This window comes from Perca flavescens, chromosome 16 (assembly GCF_004354835.1).
Source record: "Perca flavescens isolate YP-PL-M2 chromosome 16, PFLA_1.0, whole genome shotgun sequence".
NCBI classification, from domain to species: Eukaryota; Metazoa; Chordata; class Actinopteri; order Perciformes; family Percidae; genus Perca; species Perca flavescens.
In genome coordinates, this window is record NC_041346.1 from 14,325,400 (window position 1) to 14,349,319 (window position 23,920).

Genomic DNA, 23,920 nt, shown 5'->3' on the forward strand with positions numbered 1-23,920 from the left:
CACTTGAGTTAGATCAGTCGACTTTGCAGTCTAAGCTCAATACTTCCCCCACATGAAGGTTAGACTGAGGATTCAATCATCTTAATATTCGGATATAAAATCATGAATATAGAGTATTGTTTTTTTTTTTTAATAAACATCAATTGCATTTTGGAATGGATTGCTTCCTCTTCAACACAAACTTAATTTATCCCCTCCCCACCCCCTCAGATGTCTCACTGAATTACGATGCATTCAGGTCCCGTAAAACAAACAAATCACTCCCCTGCCCTCATGTTTCTCTCTAACTACTTGCCTTTCCCCCCCCCCTCTCCTCTCTCTCTCTCTCTCTCTCTCTCTCTCTCTCTCTCTCTCTCTCTCTCTCTCTCTCAGCATGAGTTAATGAAATTGCAAATGCCAGGCAGCAATTTAGTCTAGAATCAATCAGTGCAGACGTGATGAGCTTGATTTCATTACATATAAATTGTGATTTAATGTTAGGTTGGGGCATTGTGGTTATTACAGTCAACATTGACGGAGGTATCAACAGGCAAGACAGAAGTGGCTATTCACTTGACTTATTTGTTTTTTGTTTTTTTTGATTGGCTATTTGCATTAATGCGTCGGATAATAAGAATACAGTATAACAACTTTGTGTGTCTGACACTTTGGAAGTCGGATTTGTGGTGTACATCTGACAAAAGGCTTACAGTGAACTTTGTATTTCTGGATGAACTTTGATGTTTTCGCAAGGTTTTGTGGGTGTCAGGATTAACTGGATTTTTGGTCTTTTTGATCTATGCTTTCAGTATTAAGTAAGTGATAATACTGGATGAGGTGTTCTGATAGTGGACAAGCAAGATGGCAAATCTGTTATTTTCTATGATCAAAAAAGTCTGAGTGTATTACACCGTGCTAAACAAAGAAGCTCTATTTAAAACGTCATCAATAAATTATATATAATTATATATATATATATATATATATATATATATATATATATATATATATATATATATATATATATATATATATATATATATATATATATATATATATATATATATATATATATATATATATATAATTGTTTTTTGGCCACTTGGGGGCAGGGCAACAAGCTGCAAACACAAAGCACCATTAGCATTCATCTGGAGTTGTGTTTGTGGCCAACAGTAACAAAGTACAAATCCTTCATTACTGTACTTAAGTAAATTTTTCACATATCTGTACATTACTTAAGTAGAATCAATAGTGCATACTTTTGACTTTTACTTTGTTACATTTTGCAGCAATTAGCTATACTTTCTACTCCACTACATTTCTACAATGTTCCGTTAAATTTTCGGATCAGTTTTTCCCCCTGTCAAAACGTCTTACTGACCGTCACACGTTTGTCTCACCAGAGAAGTTTGGTTGCCGTAGATATATATGGGTTGCTACCAAAAGATTCTAGAATGCTAATCTTTGACCCAATCAGAGCCCTATAAGGCTCTAGACCCAATCAGATATGATCCTTCTAACCAAAGATTCTAGAGACTGGCCCCAGCTTCCGCTTTTCCAATGGCTACATAGTCTGGCGTGTTGCCTTAGCAGATGGAGTCTGAGCCTGAATCAATAAGCCACCTGTGGCCGTGTTTACAAGAATTGTAAATTACATTACAATTTACAAATTACAAATTACAGGAGCAAAAAACAACTCGTGGAGGTCCCTATGTAAACTATGCCTGCCCCGAAAAAATTTGCTGCTGGCCTTCAAGTACGATATGTACGATACGATAAGTCAAATATGAATAAGTATGTTGAGGTAAGCAAACTTGTTGCTATGCTAGCTAACATTAACGTTAGCTAGTACTATGATAGTTAACATCCCCGCTGCTTTTGCATGTTGTTGTAGTGCTATTCATTTTGGTTAGTAATGTGGTATTTATGCTGCAATTTTGCGAAATGTATCTTGACATACAGCAATCATTAACCTAAAACTTTTTTTTTTAATTATTATTATTATTATTATTATTAGAATATAGACATTAAGAGAATAAATCATTATGCAAGTACTTTTACTTTTAATACTTAAAGTACATTTAAAATCAGGGACTTTTTCCTTTGCTTAAGTAGGGTTGTCTCTGGTTATTTATACTTTTACTTAAAGCTCCCATGGCATGAGCATTTCACTTTATGAGGTTTTTTAACATTAATATGCGTTCCCCAAGTCTGTTTATGGTCCCCTAGTGGCTAGAAATGGTGATAGGTGTAAACCGAGCCCTGGGTATCCTGCTCTGCCATTGAGAAAGGTGAAAGTGAATCAAAACAGTACAAGACACCACAACAATGAGTGGAAAGATGGTTAAACAGTTGATCATTTTCTGCGGGTCCATCCCTACAAGCAACCACTTTCCATTGTTATAAAAGAAAATTCAAACAACCATTTTAAAGTGGTCATAGCAATGACAATAGTCCCTTTTCCCAGTTAGGATTAGGTTAATTGCTAGCAAATACTGTTGCTACAGATACCTGCAGTTGAACAGTTGCCCTGAACTACAAGATGTCGATGAGAAAAGACCTAGACTTTTTTGTAAGGACACCTACCACCTGAAATGATACGTATTAAACTTTACTCCTCATGTCATGAAGTAGACTCCTCAAGTCATACTCTTGACCATTGACACTTCTCATTTCCCCTGTTCTCTTATCATCTCTTCATTCTAATTAGATGGGCTAAAAATGACTATGAAGTTCCCAAAAGAACAATGGAGGTCAGGATTACCTTGTTTAATTATTGCTAAAATATACTTCCCTCAATTTCTAACAGACGTGTGCCAGTATATGACAATTAACAAAACAAGCAAAATCTGTGTTGCCCGTTCACAAACTTGTCCTTTTTCATGAATATTTACCACCACCATCAATTCCAAGTATACCTATTGGCTTGAAATTTTACATTTGCATTCACATGAACTGACGCTCCATATTCATGCAACATCTTGAAATGTGTTAGCCGGTAAGGGACACACAGGACATACTGCTCCGCCTTTCGCGTTTTCGCTGTCACATGATAAACTCACAGGTGCTGCTGATGCTGCTAATGGGTACCGTAGCTTCCCAGCCCCGGCAAGTTTGAAGAAGGAAACATGGAGGACAACACGTATTCGTATTCGTATACGGAGTCTTCTTCTTCGCCCAGAAAAAGAAAAAACATATTGAAAAGAGCAAGAGACCGGCTTTTGAAGCGTGAAGGCTACCATAGCTGTAATACGTACAGTACTTTGAACTGCGTGGTGCGAGAGAGTTGATTGCGATATATGAGCTCAAAGCTAGATGGGAGAAACACATTGGACCTTTAAGCTTGTAGTCCATTACCCCTGATTTATAGCAACCATTTGCCAACTATGATGCTAAACATTGGAAATGAGTAAGTGCTGAGGCAAACAGTGGTCTGCTGTATCGACAACCTTTCCCTCATCACCTTTTGACATTTGGAATAGGACCAAAAGAGCTGAACGTTACACAAACTTCATACGTGCTTAAGAGGAGTGTAAGACTTTCTGTGTTGGTAATAAAGGGATACAGGCTCATCCCGTATATAAATCTTTCTCACTAGCCTCTGTTTGACTCATACTTATCTATTCCTCAGTGGTAGCGCACAATTACCCGTTGAAAAATGCTGCGTAAGGCATCACTCGCCTGCCTTATCAAAGCCACTGCAGCTGTACAGATAAAGGACAAAAAATAATAAAATAAGTGTCTTTTCACACACGCTGGATTGGCCACATGAACTACTTGCTGAATTTTTGACCCATGCGTCACACAGTATCAAGGCAAGATACTTGCTGATAGAAATAAGGAATGCCAAAACATGTGGTTTGTTTTATTTATCAGTTCATAAACTTATCATGGAGGGGTTCCTCATCTAACAGATTTGTTCAGTTGTACACTGAAGGATGGATTCATTTTTTATTTAAAAGGTCCCATGGCATGAAAATTTCACTGTATGAGGTTTTTTAACATTAATATGAGTTCCCCCAGCCTGCCTATGGTCCCCCAGTGGATAGAAATGGCAATAGGTGTAAACCGAGCCCTGGGTATCCTGCTCTGGGTATCATAGCTTGCAAACGAGCAAAGTGGCAGTTGGTCAAGGCCACACCCCCACCCTCCACCTTGCCCCCCCCTCTCTCCTCCTCAATAGCTACTGGCCACATCCTAGGGAAAGCTCATTGTGGGACTGGCTCTAGTGGCTGTAATTCTGCACCAAGGCTGAATTTCGGGAAAGAGACTTCAGATACAGTATTAGGGGACCACTAAGGCCTGTATAAAAGCATCCAAAGAGCACCATGTCATGAGACCTTTAAAGGAGCTCTGGAGAACCCACTCATCCATGTAGTCAAAATAAAACTCAACATGAAAGACTTTCCACTGATGGTAGGGAGTCCCAGGCACCAGACACCACGATGTCACATAACAAAAATCTATATTGCTGTTGCCTTTACTGTTGCAATTAGAGCAAAATTAGCAAGCAATAACACAATGCTGACGTCCCTTTGTCTGTCTACCTTCCCCAAACTGTACAGTTGAGACTTGACTAACCTCAGACAATGTGTTTGTCATATAAATGAATCCAATAATGAATCCTTATTCATGTGCTCGTTCCTCATTTAGGTTATGCGCAGAGCTGTTTCTCTTTCCTGTTAAATATTGAAGATTACGATTGATTCCTTTTTATTATTCTACCAGGAACGATAAGAAACTCTATTATTCATGGAATTTGCCCAAATATGCTAAAATTATCAATCTGTAATAATGCAAGCAAACCCTTAGACAATAAAGTTCCAAATGAACCAAAAGTGATGCCATAGGGTCCCCTTATAAATCCCCAAATAAAACTTTGCATGGCTCGTGACGTTGGCCTATCTATGTCTTCAGAGAACACTTCATTAAGGGCGATAAAGAGTATGAGACAAGCCGCATGAAATCACACACAGCAGGAAACTGTTGCTGCAAGTTCTCTACTGAAACTTTCAAAGCTCTAGTGCGTAACTTTTTGATATTAATGAACGTCCGTTACATTCAAGCCATTGCCAAATGAGTTGCTACAAAGCTAATCAAGACTATCAGCTCCACTCAACTCTCTCTGTATTTCTCAGTATGACTATGTTCAGAAGATTGTGTCGTCCGGTGACAGAAACTCGAGTGAAGATAATTACCTCTTCTGAAGAGTCCATCATGTTTTTTTAATCCTCTGTGTCCTCTTTGGCTACCATGGCTACTAGCAACTGCAGGGAGGAGGGGGGGCGGGGGCAGAAACTACGCACTACAGCTTCAAGGGTTGCAAATGTAGCAGCACCATAATCAGCGGTGTAGAAGCAGGTGTTTTCTTTAGGACAGCTGGTGGAAAACACCTGCTTGTGAAATACATTTAAGAACTCAATACAAAGCAGTCTTTGATAAGAAATAAACATATGGATAGGCTAAAGGTTCTTTGCAGTGCTTTAAAACTTTTCACCTCCTGTGGCATCACTATGAAAGACCACTTTTGTTAAGAATCTGATGATAGACACACAACCTGCTGTCTGTTTATTAGGTCTGTTATCTAAAGCTGCTTACACACCCACCAGACGGCCGACCCTCGGCAGAAAAGCCAGTGGAAATGATCAGTCGCGTCCCCGAGGTCCAAAAAACTGCCTCGGAACACACTGAGGCCACACCGACTTGAGAAACGTAATACGTCTCCATAGCAGCAGGCGGCGCTACTCTGTGCTACTCCCAAGAAATGAAAACCGGACGAACGCGTCACATGGGTTTGTTTTTTTACCGGAAATTCAAAGCCAGACTGTCATGGCGGCCGTTCAGAATACGATCTCATATTGTACTAAAATAGTTCGCTACAGATTCCCCACCGTGGTCAGAAAGCACAGGAGAGACACTTTGTTTCTCTCACTAGGACTCTAGAGTCGCTACTCGCTCTGAAGCTAATCGTCGCCACTCTCTCAATATCACCCACTCCCCCCACATACACACATGCAGGCTCAACGCACACACCAGCGCAAAAGTATAAACATCAGGCCACTTATGTAGGCTACGGCGAAAGCTCTGCGTGGAGCCTCCGCAGAACCATAAAACAAGCTTTAGACTTGACTTGTGACTTGCCCTCAAGGACTTGTAACCTGACTTGAGACTTATTCTGTACTTCACTGAAGTCGATGACTTGGACCTGTTTTAAATGACTTGAGACTTTCCTTGGACCTCCTCTGAAATACAGCTTTGCAGTAGAATCCAACAGCCCAGTGTAGAATCAATAAAGAACCCTTCAGCTTGCCCTGAAGAACCATTGTGCAAAGAAAAAGTGCTGACAAATGTACTGTAAGACAATTGTAGGCTTCAAACCACCACCTTTTCCATAAAATGGTCATCTCTTACCCTCCAAAGTAAAGCGAAGGCTCCGGGATTACCAGCAGAACTTGCAGCTTTAAAGTGTTCAGGTTTGCTGTTACCTAAAGTGTTGCTCTATCTGTCTGATAGAGTGACCCTGCCTCAGTGGGTCAGGCACGGCACTACACAACATGACACCCAGCCTTCAAGGGCCATTGCCTGGTGGGAGGCACAAATCTCTGCTTTGTGCCTCCCACAAGCTGTGAGTGTGTGTGTGTGTTTACTGAATGTGAGAAAAGGTTTCGGTCTCAACCATAGCGATCAGTGGGTGTATTGTAAGGATCACAGCGGCGATGTTGGCTGTCACATTCCAAATCATCACCATAACATAACAGATCAAAATCAGTGACGCAATTGGATACATTTTATTAGCAAAGGTCTGATTTCCTTCCAATCCATTTCTCCCCATAAACATTTTAGTTGCAAAAGTCTGTGTCCAATAGACACTCATGCTTTTAATTATTGAACTCCATTGAATGAATCAGAATGAATTAAGAGACAATGGTTGCTGTCAACCTTTTGCAATACTAATGTGATTAATAACTACTATTTGGACCAGTGTATAATTGCATTGGCAGGCTAAACCAAAGGTTTTTAATCATAGCAGAGCTACAGCCACATTTACACTTTAGCTTGAATCATTTTTATGAATAACTGCTTTATATAAATTATCTATACGCTATATAGTAAGTAAAGTAGTGCCAGTGGGAATTTTGGTAGTTCGTCCAACAAACAAAAACAAAAAAAAGGTTTCTTGTAAAGTTCGAAAGAGTTTTATGATCAACTACAAAAATAAAACTCACTAGTGCATATAGTGCAGATATAAGAAACTTTATTATTTGTTATTTTATCCACCAGCAGAACAAAGTATTATGCAATCTAATACAAGACTTCACCTACCATTTACACTGCGATATTCTCAAACAAAACTCAATTACATGTTTTTCTTTGGTGTTCATGTATAGTTGTGTCCAATCGCTGCAGTGGATACAAAGTAGTCCAATTTAGGGGAATAAAACATACACCTATTTAATAAAATTTTCCACTAGCAGATCTTTGGACAACACAGCACTGAAATCAGATTGAACAGACATAAATTATCTTTTACCAGAATCTGTGTTCAGTCTGAGTGCTGTGATGGGACCAAAATTCTGACTTTCAAAAATGTAAGGTGGCTATAAGTGGTTGGATAACAACTTTTGATGATATACTTACTATTTGATAAAGGTCAGAATGGTTTCGTATCCTTCACTACACGCATTAAAGACGCATCAAAGCAGCATGGTCTACATGTTGACATGTGTCAGCAGAAATCAACTGTGTTGTGTTTATTATTTTTGTAGCAGTTTAGCGGTGACCTTAAGTTTATCTTTGACGCAATGGGTACACAGATACAAAAAAACGAACCCAAAAGACCCTAAAATGTAGGCTACTACCCGGAACCGAACCTGAAAGCTGGGTCTCAGATCAGTGCAGAATCGAGATGTTGGACTCAGACCCGATCGGCACCGATTCGACAGCTGATTGCTAACAAGTTAACGGTATAATTTACAAGTTGTCAAACCACACTGTTTCTTACCTAATGTAACGCTCCTGTGCTGGTCCATGTTGTACTCTCCTAGCCAAGAAAGTTGGTAAAATACATCCAAGATTTTCTGTTATTCCTCTCTTGCTGATGGAAACATGACTAAGCGTGACTAATTCACTCATTATTTCAGCTTAAATGTCCACTTGCTGGTGCGTGGTGACGGATCATGACAGCGGCTCGTTTATAGAATCATCTTTGCAGTTTTGTTGCATCTAGCATAATAAAGATAACTTTGGCTGATTTCCCTTTTAAACTAAAATTACGACGTATCGTTGCAGCAGCTGCTAATCGCTAATTGCTGCCTGACCTGTGCTCTCTGACCCTTAACCTCCTAGATTACCACCAGGCACGCACGCACGCACGCACTAACTTCTAACACTTAAGTCTGATCACTGTAAAAGGGAGCAAACGTAGGGGCTGTTACTAGTAGAAACGATTTTTTTGGAGTGTAAAATGCAGTGTAGTACTGCTATATGAAAAACAGTCAGTAGTACAAATCCGTCTGCTACTTCAGCACCACAGACAGCGCCGTGGTAACTGATATTTCAGAGCCATGGTCGGGGGCCATAGACTAACTTGCACAAACCTCAGGCAGATAAAGAATCAATGAGTCAGGCAGACTAAACCAACATATTCAACTCAACAACCCCTCTGCCCTTGCACTTTCTCTGGATGGAGAGGTGGCATTAATAAGGGGCATGCATTGTGCTAACAGCGAGGATTGCATCCCCTCCTCAAATCGCTTACTGAATGGGGGGAAAATAATAATGTGGAAACAAAACAAAACCAAAAAGAAGCCAACTGTGTTTGTGTCAGCTGTGTTTGTCAGGAGGGAGAGCACATTCAGCATTCTCATGGCAGAAGGCTTGAAACAGCTCTTTACTTTGCTGGTGCGGCTCTTAATGTCCCTGTAAAGTTTCTCTGATGGTGAAGGGGAGAACTGACTATTGCTGTAGTGGGAGGTTTGAACTACCCTCTGTAAAGCCTTTCGGGTCAGCGGAGCAGTTGGGATGCTTTTTATGTTGCACATGTAAAAAAGGTGTTGAGGGCAGGAGCACATTATTGCCTTTAGGGTGAGTAGTTGGTGCGCCATTTTCAGTGTCAGTTCATATGTGAAGCAGACCCGGAGCAACTCAAGGCCCTGAACGCTATCACTGCAGCTCCTCGGAAGTGAAGACTGTTGTGAATGATAGACTGACACCGAAAAAGAGTTGTTTAAGTGAAATGTTTATTTGAAGACATCCTGGGCAAATATTTGTGTGAAAGATATTATTTACTTTATACCAAAAGTTGGGTGAGCATTTCTATAGAAGCCCAGTACCAATGATAGATGATGTACTGACCTATCATTAGGCCAGACAGTGGGTATCACTGACCTAATGTACCTTTAGAACCTGGATTGGGGAGACACGATGAAGTCTCAGACCTTCCTCCACAGCGCTGCGGAGGAGGGTCTGGCTAGTTCACACAGCATTCCGGGATGGGAGAAAAACGTGCTCTGGTTTATTGGCATTACTTCAAAACAATCACAATCGTCATGGACTACGCCAAATGCCGTACAGAGCCGCTGCGCCGCTGCACAGAAATTGGTTTAAGGGCCATCTCAGCGGCAGCAGACACCCGAAGGATATCGGCCGATCAGCAGTTATGTTTGTTGGGCTTATCAGCAATGTTGCTGTGACGGTAAACTCAGTACAGTCAATGGAGGTGAAGGTTTGGGGGCAGTAAACATTCTTCCATCTTATCAGTGTATCCCAGATAATGGACGGTGAAGAGGAGAACTGGGAGCTGAGTCTGTAGCTCTAAAGAGTCTGTTGTTAAATAGTTTTTCAACTATTTAACAACTTGTGTTTTTGCACACATAAATCCAAAAGGGAAAAAAGTCAGAGCCACAAGTAAATCATAATTGAAACTTTATTGACAGTTTGGATTACAAAGTTGTTCTGCATTAAATTCCATTATAGTACAAACCAGGAACAGAAGTAAAAGACCACGCACTAGAGCTGAGGGACAGGGTAGAAAATGAAAAGGGCTTCTCAAGCAGAAGTGTGACGTGCCGGAGAGCAAAGACAGCTGGGGGCGGAAATAAGAGGGAAAACAACAGCAGAGAATAGTAGATGATGGAGGAGAGAATTGAATTTATCAAAACAACACAACCCTTCATAGAAGGAGAGAGAATACAGATCTCCAGCAGCTTTACGTAATGCTGCCAAGAATGACTGTCACCATGTGGGAGAGTTGAGTTTTAAAACAGGATGCAACATAACATATTGGATTTATTTCCACATTTGCACCAAAACATGCCAGCTGCTGACATGCTCTCCGAACTGATGAGCTCTTTTCTCAGGTCAGGTGTGACACCAGATATTTCAGCTTAATGAGTGCCTTTACATCACTCTTACAACACTGCAGAAGACACAACGTGGCCCAACTGAATCTGACAACGCTCAAATCAATATCAAATCATAAATGGAGGATGAACACAGGGAGATGAAACAGATCCAGGCCAAATAAATCTCCAGGAAATCGGAGAATGCCGCTCGCTGATTGTCCGAGGTTGCCGCGGCCAGTAGGAAGCCATGCCCTATCTTTAGGAATTGGGAGATTGGAAGGTCTTGGAGGTGGCAAGCATGGCTCGCACTCTGGCCATCAGATCCTGGAAACAGAGAAGACAAAAAGAGAAAGAGGGGGACAAGTTTAATGTACTACACATCTCACATATTTTTGGGTCTTTGGATAACTAAAAATGAACTTAAAGCCAGATCTACGAGACATAACACCACCATTGAATAGGTTACAGCAACCGCCAGCATGATGACGGCCTGAACGACATTTATATCAGATTGTGTGTGTTGTTGAAGCCAGCAGTGGCTCTAAATTAGAGCTGGGCAATATATCAATACTATATCGATATCGTGATATGAGACTAGATATCGTCTTAGATTTTGGATATCGTAATATGGCATAAGTGTTGTCTTTTCCTGGTTTTAAAGGCTGCATTACAGTAAAGTGATGTTATTTTCTGAACTTACCAGACTGTTGTAACTGTTCTATTATTTGCCTTTACCTACGTAGTCATTATATCCACATTACTGATGATTATTTATCAAAATTCTCATTGGATAAATATTTTGTGAAAGCACCAGTAGTCAACACTAAAATATCGTTGCGTTATGGATATCGAGGTATTTGGTCAAAAATATCATATTTGATTTTCTCCATATTGCCCAGCCCTACTCTAAATCCTGCACCAATACATTTACTCTGCTTTGGTTGGACTTAAACCCATCTCGCCAACTCCAATAAAGAACTGCTATGAAAATTCCAATTGATCAACAATGAACCTGGGGACCAAAACAAAATGAAATTATTGGATAGAATGCAGTGAGCAAATTATCTTATTTTGAAGTAATAAAGTAAATTAAATTACTCCCTGTAGTGTGAAAGAGCTTCTAGTAATGCTGTTCCAACTGGGAATCAACTCCCCATTCTGCAGCTTTCAGATGCTTTTAACTTATTGTTGTGGTTTTACCACCATGAGCCACCCCCTAGGGTTTACATCCTGTACCAAGACTTGTTTTGGAGTGTGCTTCCTGCCCTCGAGCCGTCAGGAATTCCGTAATACATTTTTAAACATATGATATATGTTAAGTACAGGGTGATACCCGTACGTAAGTGTTGGGATTCAGATGTGTCACCTCCGCCCCAGTGGCCAAAACTAAATGTATAATGTTAACAGGTTAATAGGAAAAAAACTATTGTTTTGTAGATTAAAGGGTCTAAAAAGAGAAATACATAAAGTAGATTGTAGCAAGTAGGGAGCTGCCAAAATGGCAATTTCCATTCCTTCCCTCTTCAGGTAGAAATGTTAATTTTGCTGACCGGGGGCAAATCCTTGAATTGCTGAATAGGACGTGTTCATTTGCATCCCAAGTGTGATCCATACACGCATGGACAAATATCCACCCTTGAGCTCTTTTGACAGACGAGACAAATTAGCAGCTGTAATCACAGAGGGACAGAGCTGTCATATCAAATCCCTTAAAAGGCTGCGACTCTCTAAACCCTGGTGTATCCGAATATACGCAAACAGAGAAGTGTTCCACGGAATGTGACAAACAAACAATGCTCCAAATTATTAACAACTGAATGGAAAGTTGTTCAAACGACAGTTGCGTTTTTGTCTTGGCAAATGAAAGTGCAGTATACATTGCATTATATTAATAGATCATCACAGGTCACATTACAGTATAGCTGTCACACACAGGGAATAGCCAGCTCTGGTTACATAATACTAAAAAAAGGATGAAGCTCTATGACACCAAATTCCAATAAACAATGCATAGGATGTTGACCTTAATATTCCTTATGTCATTCAATGTTGTATAAAACATAAATACAATATTACATTTGAAAACTGTTTAATAATCCAAACCCATCGCTGACTGCTCAGCCTGACTAAGAAACAACACACTTAACACTGATCTTCTATTGCATCACAGCAAGTTAGCAGTGAAATATTTAAATGTGATGGAAACTCTTACTGAGAACTTAACTAGCCTTAGTCCAGGCTCAAATTACAGAACTTTTAGAATATTTTAAAGCAGGTTGCATCACATACACAAGACAATATGCGGCAACACAGATTTGCTTCTAATTGCAAACATACCCACACTGCAAAGATGAAGAATAACACTATTATATACTGTGATATCTCGAGGGAGCTATGCAAAGTCTTCAGTTTTCTCTTCATCTCGCACCGCAATTCACACGCCTCCCTGGGTTAAGTTTGCCATAACTTTTCGCTTTATCTGCTATGATGCTTGAAGACAGCTTACAGCAGATTGGACGTAGCCTTTCCGTTATCTTAACTTTTAAAAAGAAAATAAACACACACAATGTTCTAGATCAAAAATGAATTTAAAAAACAAAAACACCAACCAACGCAGGTCTAAAAGCTACTCTCAAAGTGCACAAAGCATCTATCAAACGGAGTAACACAAAGCAAATGTAAAGTAGAGAAGGAGAGGAGACAGAAGATGGAGGAACAAAGACAAACAGGAGGAGAGACGGGTTTGACGGGTTGAGGCGAATAGCAACCAGGCACCCTCAGGGAAGAGGAGACCATTAGGCAGATGAGAATGTGCTGAATTATTCAATATGGGTTTGTAAAACATCACAGATGGGGTATAAGTAGTTAGTGATTGTGAATCTGTGCATGTTGCAGCAGCAGCAAACAGCATGTTTTCACGAGTTAGCTTGTGTGCGTATGTTGAATGAAGTTGCGTTTGATTATGTGAGAGAAAGAAATACAATGTTTTTGTTGAAGCATCAAGAGATGTGAAATGTGTTGTTTTGTATCTGTGGCGCATGTGGGGATTAAACACCGGATACACATGGCCAGAGGAGAGAAAACATTCAAAATTCTGTCTAAGTATTGCCAGTGTTCACAGAATAGTCACTGTTGCCTCTCCGTTCACACTCTATTGACCTCCATTAATTTGAGTCCCAATGCTTCTTGGATTCTGGCCTAGACTCTCTACATTCAACGCTGGTTTTCTTGTAGGTAGAACATCACAGGGTTTATGCGTCCAGTGCTGAATAAGAAAGTTACTAAATATCTCAGAGGCTACAGTTCACATTAAAGGTCTGTACTTACACACCAGGCTCTGCTCTCTACCTTTAATGCATGTAGTTGCACACAGGTTGCATGAGAATCAATACTCAACAAATATTGCATCACCTTATGCAAGCAGAAATTAAATTTACTGAAATTTCAGCATAATTTATCAAAGATGGTGATCTAACATGAAAATGTAATAAGCACATATCATTTAAGAGGTGAGACAGTTACTAGGATGTCTTTCATCTTGGAATTGATTTAAGGCTTTTGACAAATCAAGGGTAATGGATTTTGAAATAAGTCTGTGGGGATGCTTCCACAGCAGTCAAAATCAACTGAATGAACATATACTGTACACAATATTGCTCTGAAGTGCTGGTGGAGAGAGGCAAGCCAGACACAAATAATAAAAAAACAAGTGAATTGAAGAGAGAACAGTGTGTGACAGTTTGTCTTGACGATAACTGATTAAAATTGGCTTGTATAGACAGCACTTTGGAGCCTTTTTGCTCATTTAGGAGAAAGCAGTGACACAGAGTTCTTATTTTTCTTTAAATCAATCTAGTGATATGCACACTTTTCTTCCTGTCATCTATTCAGCTTATAGCTTTACGGCTATATTTTTCCCTTCAGAACTGGTGTGTGTGCATGCATTTGATTAAGGTGCACTTCTGAAAGCAGCATGATCAACAGCCATAAATTGGACATTGTCATTTTAAACAGGGTGGAACAGGGAGAATGTGTCCTCTGGGTCCGAATATATTGGTGTGTTACATTGTGAGTAACGTGTGTGTACCACTTCTACAGACATGGGGTTCCATTTATAATATAAGGATAATAAGGAACGTGATGCTCCATGGATCAACAAAACAGAGACAGCCCATCACTTAGCTACATTTAATATCTCACAGATGTGGCATGTACAATGCATGATGCATTGTCGTTCTGACAGTTGGTATACCAACTGTGAGAAAATGGCTGCATGCAGAGCCTGGAGTGTGATTGCTGCAATGTTATGGATGGAAGTGGCTATGCATTCCTTAACACTCAACGGGAGACCGTGGCTCATGTGAGCTGCTGACGACAATGGTAGTTATCAAGTCAATAACATCATCCCTTTAGTGTTTTTTTTAAACCTGCAGTAACTGATTTTTATGGCCACTTGGGGGCAGCAGAAACAAGTTGTGAACACAACACTGACATATATCCCCTTTTGAGTAGATATGGCGAACGTGTTAGCCAACAGTTGCTTATTTACACATCCAGCAGTTACAGAGCAACTTTAGCATTCATTTCTGGCCACCTGACGTATGCAAGTCCAACATTCACTCTCTTTTAGCTCTGTGTTTGGTGTCTACCAATTTGAAAAGAATATCTGGCTGTGTAGCCGCTAAATGCTCCACTATGTTCACCGGCTAGACGCTAACTGTGTCTGTCTGCTGTTTAGCAGGTACAAGCAGATTGAGGTGATAATTCTCTGTAGGTTCATCAATACGAGTGACCTCCTTCACATTGTCATTTGATATTTGTTTTTATATGAAAATTCATATTGGGTTGACAACTGTGGTTTCAAAGGTCAATGATTAACTGCCAAGCTCAAATTCACTAAGGATGTTTTACTGCAGGTGCAATGTGTTCCTCATATTGACATACAAGATATAACTTTAGCACCTGTGTGGCAGAAAATGACTTTACATCACAGGTTGGCTAATCTACAAGATGCAGATGAGAAATATGTACCGCTAGACCAATTCTAAATCTAAAGATAAGACAGATAGTTCTTCAAGGTTCAAACAAATTAAGCTTAATAAAATATAAGGCATGGATGTGTTGTACAAACATATGATGAAGCAGAATGTGTAGATAGAACGCATGCACAATACAATTAATTCAGGTAACATTTCTTTCGAAGAAGGCCCTAGTCAAAAACCAGGCAGCACTTTCTGTCCCTCTTTGCATGATGGAAAGACACTCCGTACTTGTATTCGGTAAGTTCAGTAGAGGACATATTTGGGATAAAAGCAAAGAACAATACCTGAGTTATTTTGGACTGAACAGAGGATACTATGGATGAGGCCACTGCCTTGTCTTTCTCCAGAGAACCACCCCTGTAGAGAGAATGGAGGGCGAGAGACAAAGAAGAGAGAGAGATGGGAAAAAAAGAGAAAACCAATCATGTTAACAGCAGAAGCTATACAATATTCATATCATCTTCTAAAATGTTCAAAGTTGGACAGACATCAAGGGCTGTAGAAGAGAGGAGAGGGAAGAGAAAGAGGAATGGTATGTGACCTGAAAAAAAAATAAAGTTCCACCCTGAGCCACAACTACACATGGATGTCAGACAGAAAAAGTGCCAAAATCGGAGGCCTTAGATTCAGCTTAATGGCTCTGTCCAAAGCTTTTAATCTCTCCACTGTCTAACATTTCATAATTCATCAAGAGATTTCTAAAATAGAAAAAGTAATGTGCATCAAGTTGATTCAACATGGGTGACAAGAAACTGCAGAACAGACTGCTGCTGCTGATGTTATGGAGTTTTACAACTTTGGTCCACTGAAAACATTTGGACAATTTGGTAATCTGTGTATGCCAGTCAATCTTGGGTATTACACACAATTTGGGATTGTGATGGTACGCTGCTCTAGATCCATCCAACAACAAAAACAAGCCAATGACCTTCTGGAATGATTCTACTTGTGCTCTCTGAAAAGAAAAATACCCCAACCGGCAAAATTCCAAAGAATAAAATAAATAAAAGCATTCTGGCCTTGACAAAGGGCATCGCCTGGCTAATGCTGGTGGTGTTGGACAAAAAAAAAGCTTTTAAAAGCATGAAACTGTGGTAACTGAAATACCTTAGTTATAAGCAAACTGTCCCTGCACAAAAATATGTTTGTACAAGCAAAACATATTTCCATGGCATGTCAGCATTCCGAAATGTTTTTGGGGAAAACATCACAGTTGTTTAAAAGTTCTTGGTTCCCCAAATGGAAGATTCACAAAGACAACTTCTGCTACCTAGTTGCTAAACATTTCCTTGAATCAGTTCCACACATGTACATACAAAAAATGCATTGGTATTGATTTACCAACCACATAAAATGGCTCCTCAAAATCTAACAGCTTGTATTTGGAAACTTTGGGAGAGAATAGTGGATAAACAGAGGAAGGATGAAGCATATCATTCATCCGTAATATACATCTTTTATAACATCTGACAACTGCCATTGCAGTTTCTTTTACATTGTCGTGAGCTTTTAGTTAATGATCCTTCCAGAGTTATTTCCCTCTTACATGTAGGGATCGACCGATAGGGATTTTTTAACGCCAATGCCAATAATGATTTTTTTCCATCAGCCTTAGCCGATGACCGATACGGGCTGACGATTTCCTTGAGCCGATATCTGGAGCCGATACTGCTTTTGCTCCCTCAATTTACATCATAAAAATGTAAACCCTGCCACACTGGATTTGTTTTCAGAATCTGCTCTGCCATTTCTTTAAAAATAATAAACAAAAACACAGATAAGTGTCACTTCTGCAATCATCTTACATTCATATCACCCAAATGATGTGTGCAATGTGCATCATGTGGATGGGTGAACTGCATATGGTTAACTGTGCAAGGGTGAAAGGCTTTCGTCAACATCTACAACACAGCCTTGATGATGCATTGCTTGCTGACATATTATAAGACAGATATAATCAGGTTATCACAAAATGGCATTTGTCAACACATTTAAATAATTTAAGAAAACAACAAACCTGAAAAGTAGCCATTGAAATAAAATGCTTGATTTGTAATTTAAGACTGCCAGCACTCTGCTAGTGGGGTAGGGGCAGTGCAATGTCTGCACGTGAACTATAGCGTCTCCAGCAACACAGAGCTGCCTGTGGACGCCTGTCTGTAAATAATGCCGGGAAAAAAAAACGATTGAAAAAACGCAAATATTGGCCCGACATATCAGCCGGCCAATAAAATCGGTCTATCACTACTTACAGGTAATGAAAAGTAATATATATGAGAATGATGACCGAAACTATGAAAGTCCCTGGTGGTTAAAGAACAGAGTTTTCATTGTATAAGATATGGCAGGGCTATTGGATTGCATTGCATTTGGCCTACAGGTGTTTCCATTTTGGTGGTCACTCAGTGTGTAAGTGATTTACAAAAGCTAATGCATGACATGATCCAAAAATATGAGATCTGGTGCACACGGTCTATAGTAAGAGCTTTTAATAAGGTGCAGAAACTGATGTTTTTTGGTGGCATTATACAATGTATGACTGGCATGGACCAAAAAAAGAGATTTGCATCGAGACAGCTTTTTTTGGCTACTCCTGTCGAGATGAACTTGAAAAAAAGAAACAATGTGGTTCTTCACTCTACTGATAAAAGGAGTGTCTAATGTTATTATGCCACCTTAATATGATAATGGAATCAACAGCCTTTTGACACCTGACATCAAAAAATATATTTTTTTTATTCTAATAAAGAATTTTCCTTTGCTTAAAATGTCCCATCTGTCCAGCCTTTTATGGCTTGCCTAAAATACATAAATCCCTCCAAATTCCTCCTTTGAAAACTATATTATTAACCTATATTAATGGAACCTCAATTTGTTAAACATTTTATTTTTAACATATGTTACCACTTTACCTTCTTTTCTGGGTGACACCACAGACATTTTGAATATTGCAAAAGATTTTAAATGCAATGACAATGAGCTCACAACATTTGACGACAGAGTTTGTACACTTGTATCCCCCCCCCGCAACATTATCACATCATCTTTATAAATCCCTGGCTAATACTCCCAAGGATTTTTGGCCAACCTTGACTGAGATTATTCTCTCCATGTACCTTTTTAAAATATTCAAGGAAATATTTCTTGCAGTCATGACACACGGCCATATGAAGTTCCTTTGCCCCCTCATACTCTTGCCTTGTAATGGGTTTGTGGGGAGAAACATTCATTTTCAATCCTGCATATCCATTCCTGTCTAAAAATTGCTTTAAGAGATAGTCAGGTACTGGGTGTCAGTTTTTTTTTTCTTTTCAGACTGAAAACCACCATCTTTCAAAAACCCAAGCAGCAGAAACACGCTCCTCAGAATCTACAGTAATCACTCGAGGACTCCTTCAAAATATTCCTATAGGACAGTTTCTCGGGCTATGCTGACAATGTAGTGAGGATGATGATGAACTAGAGTAATGCTATTACATCTATAGAGTCAGCCTATCAGAGAGCAATGAGCACAGATAGACATTCCCTGTTTTGACAAAAAGCCCAAACTTCCAGCATCTGTGCAGATAAAACAAACCATACTTAAACATTGGCACGTTCTACAAAAAGGTTCCTTTTATTAGGGATATCTTTTCCGAACCCCCAGTAACTTCACTCAGACGTGCATGCAACTTAAAAACAATATACAGTACAGGCCAAATGTTTGGACACGCCTTCTCATTCAGTGCGTTTCCTTTTTATTTTCATGACTATTTACATTGTAGATTCTCACTGAAGGCATCAAAACTATGAATGAACACATATGGAATTATGTACTTAACAAAAAAGTGTGAAATAACTGAAAACGTCTTATATTTTAGATTCTTCAAAGTAGCCACCCTTTGCTTTTTTTATTAATAAGGGAAAATATTCCACTAATTAACCCTGACAAGGCACACCTGTGAAGTGAAAACAATTTCAGGTGACTACCTCATGAAGCTCATTGAGAGAACACCAAAGGTTTGCAGAGTTATCAAAAAAGCAAAGGCTACTTTGAAGAATCTAAAATATAAGACATGTTTTCAGTTATTTCACACTTTTTTGTTAAGTACATAATTCCATATGCGTTCATTCATAGTTCTGATGCCTTCAGTGATAATCTACAATGTAAATAGTCATGAAAATAAAGAAACACATTGAATGAGGTGCGTACAAACTTTTGGCCTGTACTGTATATAATTTCCTCCTGTCGGCTTTTATCGTGTGCTCACTGCTCTTACTCCACTGATTCAAAGGGGCTTGTGCACCCTTGCACTGGGAAGAAATTTAAAATCCAGTTGTTAAGTTCTTTTTTTTGCAACATTAATATGAGTTCCTCCAGCCTGCCTATGGTCCCCCAGTGGCTAGAAATGGCGATAGGTGTAAACCGAGCCCTGGGTATCCTGCTCTGCCTTTGAGAAAATGGAAGCTCAGATGGGCCGATCTGGAATCTTCTCCTTATGAGGTCATAAGGAGCAAGGTTACCTCCCCTTTCTCTGCTTTACCCGCTCAGAGAATTTGGCCCACCCATGAGAAAGAGAGACATCTTGCAAAGGAGCGAAGCATGGCAGTTGGTCAAGGCCACACCCCCACCCTCCACCTTGCCCCCCTCTCCTCCTCAATAGCATTTAAAGCTACAGACACAGAAATGGCACATACTAAGGAAAGCTCATTGTGGGACTGGCTCTGGTGGCTGTAATTCTGCACCAAGGCTGAATTTCAGGAAAGAGACTTCAGATACAGTATTAGGGGACCACTAAGTTCTATATAAAAGCATCCAAAAAGCAGCATGTCATAGGACCTTTGAGCAGCAGTAGCACTCATGTTATCTATATACTGAAATGTCCCTTCAGTATGTTATATACCGGCCAAACTAAACAAGCTCTAAAACTGAGGACTGCCAAATGTACAACTTCTAATCGCACTAAGAATTTTGAGAATGTGAATGGTCTGAGACTCATTCACCTAATGCATGACATATCAGTGATATTTAGGCACCTACAAATTGATTTTACTGAAATGCATTTCCAATATAACATCTGACACTGCTGCTCTGGCAAAGTTAATTGCTTCAATATGTGAAAAGATTTTAGAGCTGCATGAATTTACATTGACATTTTGCTTGCAGTGATTTGACCCAATGCAATATGAAGGGCAACATGTCTATGTTCCTTTGCAGCAGCCAGTTAACTTTCAAGCTTTCTTATGATCTTTGCTGGATTGATGAGGAGCTCTACTTCAGCCCCCTACTCATCACCTCCTCTGTTTGCTCACCATTCCACATTGTACAAAAAGTCTTTGCACACAGCTCCTTTCTTTAAAGTATGCTGCTGGATTAGGTTAAAAAAATGGAGCTCTAGCTAAAAGTAAATTTGACTCAAAAACAATGAATAACACCAACCACTTTCAGTAAACTAGGCACCGTTTCACTTGTCATGTTTAAACACAATACTCTATTTCTTTGTTGGTGCATACAAAAGGAATGATTCGCTCGTGTTGCAAATGGCTTGCCCTACTTCAGCTCCCACAGTACGCTGGGCATAGGTTTTGTTTGGGAACAGGGAGGGAGGGGAAGGTATGGAGTGATTTAACTGCAAGTTCATTTTGTCCATGTAGCCCTACATTTTGCCCTCTAATATTGAGAAGTTAATGGATGCCGCTTTAATTGTTTCTTTGTTGGACATATTTTAAAACAGCAAACAAACAACCCCAAGACCTTAGAAGGGATTGTGTCCGTTGCCAAGAAGGCCTTTGTGCCTTACGTCCTTGAAGCTGAAAGATGTTGGGCTCTAAGCCTTTATATTGCTGGCTCTTTAGATTTAATACTTAAGTCTCGCCCATTCATATCGGATTTAGAATTTCTTGGACACCACGAACAAGGCCAGAGTTTTGTTTTACCCACTGGAGTTTCTTTTTCACAAAGCAAAGTATTACAGTTGAAGTCAACACATCTTTTTGGATGATACTGCTGTCTAATGATGGCATTAAATTAAAGGACTACATAAATTGATCATTCTAAAGCAGGGTCTGAAATTCTGGTGGGGAAAGCAGCGCAGTAATGATCCTGCGTATACAATAATTGACTGGTTGCTAAGCTCCAATACGCTTTAGTTACGGCTGCTACACCTGACAACCATTCCATTTTAGCAAACAGCAAATATGCAGTGTTCAAAGGAGGTGACAGATTTAGCCCTCAGAATTCTTTTTTATTTCTCTTGTCATTTCTTGAATCAATGGGTGCTTGATTTCAGACGGGGGTAGATAATAGTAGGCTTCTCATTGCTAGTCGGCGACTATCTGACAATTGGGATGACAACTTTCGCAGGCAGATCTTTTTAGCTGTAGCTACCTATTCATATTCATATTTAACACTATGTTTCACTTGAATTCTTTTAGGATGAGGACTAATATTCGTGATAACGTATCTCTATCACGGGTAACAACTTTGGCCGTCCAAAGCTTGACAGGCCTGCAGTGCCTAGTTAAAGTTGGTAAACATGATAGGACAATCATTGTTCAGGGGAGGGGTTAACAAAAGGTCAATTCTTTAGACTCACTTACAGAAATAACAGTAAAAACATGTTCTAAGCAAAGAGTTTGTCTTTGTCAAAAGCCTTTAAAAGAGGAAATGAACTGGACGTCATCTTCAGTTTGGTCTTTGAGAGTGTATCAGCACAGTTTTGACAGGGTGCTACAATAGCCAACTGCTAAAGAACTTAGAAGTGCTGTTTGTTTCATGAGACACAGACCTGAAAGCAACAATTTATTGGTCTATATAAGACACATTTAAAGGAAAAAGGAGAGTAAATGATATCAATCATCTAAGTCGTCGGCTTTAAGTCCTCCCAAACAACCTTTTGTTTCTTTAGTGAACAGACTTTCAGTAATAACTCGGAAAGCAATCTAAGTGCTTAGCTGTTTGGTTGACAGGCTTATAGAGGGTTACCTGGAGTGAGCCAGGCTGGAGGCGGGGCTAGCTGATGGGGACAAAACTCTGCCGGGTGAGGAATATGGGGAGAGAGAGGAACCCACAATTTGCAGCTGTCCTGAAGATGACAAGGAGCTCCTCCTTTTGTCAGGAGGGGACCTGGGAGACAAAAGTACGAAGGGAAGAGCAGGAACTAAAACGTTACAGATTCTGGCAGAAACACAACACAATACACAATATATCAAGGGTGTGGGATACTGTCTGAAGTTCTGTATACAGCAACGCCCTACTTTAAATTCATGCAGGTGCAAGCGGTCCGTTGCAGTTTCCATCAGTGGTCGTTTGGGGATTAAGTGTCTGTCTTGTAGGTATGTTGGCTAAATCTACTCTTAAAGACACAATCTAAAACATTACTCAGTGTATAGTAGATAGGCACACCGTATTACCAAGACTGAACACCTTATTGTGGAAGGGTCTGCATTGACAGGTGTAATAAGTATTGTTTTCAGTGATAAAATAAACACAGCTGTACGCGGAGACGCGTGATTCTTCGTCTCACCACAGACTAATGACACCTGCTGCTAGGTTTACCTGGATCTGGAATGCCCCCTGGGCAGGCTGCAGCTGCTGCTGGGATGATGGCGCTCCCGCTCTCTCTCTTCACGTCTCCTCTCCGATGAGGGGCCCCGCCTGTCCCTTCTCCCCGGGGAGTGTGAGTGGGATCTGGCCAGACGGGAGGACAAAAAGTGTAAGATGGGGAGAAGCCATTCAATCACACAAGGCGCAGCATGGTAGATGAGGGGATGCATTGGAAATGAAGAGCAAGAACAGAGGAGGGTGAAAAGAGAGTGATAAGACAGTGACAGAGGTATTGTGCAAGAGGAAGAAATAAAGCAAGCTATCAGGATGGTGTTTCAAGGGACTTGAAACCCAGACTAGCCGGTGAGGGCTTGAGTCAGGTTTGAAGTGATTCTATTAGACCGCTGGATGACATCAACATGGCACAATTCCCATTAGTTAAGTGCAACTGGGCCACAGGACAAAACAATACTTACAATTACTTATTACATATTATATCACATGTACTCTAAATATGTAAATACAGTTTTTCTAAACTAGTCTGAAAAGAAATCAGTATTAAATATTTATGGATAAGATAAGAGATTAATTCACTTCTCAGATTTTTTTTGCATACAGAGTAGGACTAGATTAACTCTCTGCACTGGCTAGTATGCAGAGCACGCATGTCATTTACAGACATGAAATAGCAAGGTTAGAGAAGGAAATTATACCCCAAACTAAAAACACAGCCAGAAAGGAAAGGACAGCCAAGTTAATGTCAGCCTGTGCTGGGGTGGCTAAACAAAGCTGCCTGGTCAATATTTGCCTCTTTGACGGGTAAACGGCACAAAGAAAGCAGCTCAACTCTGCCTTTGATCACTTCCTCTCAACCCCTCCCTCTTGAGTTAATTCTTTAAATGTTCTTTCTCATACATTCTTTTATTTCTACCTTTTTCTTCATTCTTCATCTTTTACCTCTGCAACTGTTTCTTTCATTCACTTCACATTTACCCTTTTTTTATCCTCTTTAAAAAAAGTATGAAAAG

The 23,920-nt window shown here is 39.9% G+C and overlaps 1 protein-coding gene across 3 annotated transcripts in view; it reads right to left on the reverse strand.

Annotated features, from left to right (window-relative positions):
- Positions 1–9,889: 9,889 nt before the first annotated feature.
- The window catches only part of sfswap (splicing factor SWAP), a 60,294-nt gene continuing 46,263 nt past the window's right edge, over positions 9,890–23,920 (reverse strand). For all 3 annotated transcript variants that reach the window (XM_028601516.1, XM_028601515.1, XM_028601517.1), the window contains 4 exons: positions 22,905–23,036; positions 22,332–22,472; positions 15,652–15,724; positions 9,890–10,649 (listed from right to left, as the gene is read on the reverse strand). In XM_028601516.1, coding sequence (XP_028457317.1) covers positions 10,584–10,649; positions 15,652–15,724; positions 22,332–22,472; positions 22,905–23,036 — 412 coding nt within the window. In that variant the 3' untranslated portion in view covers positions 9,890–10,583. The remainder of the gene's footprint in view (positions 10,650–15,651; positions 15,725–22,331; positions 22,473–22,904; positions 23,037–23,920) is intronic.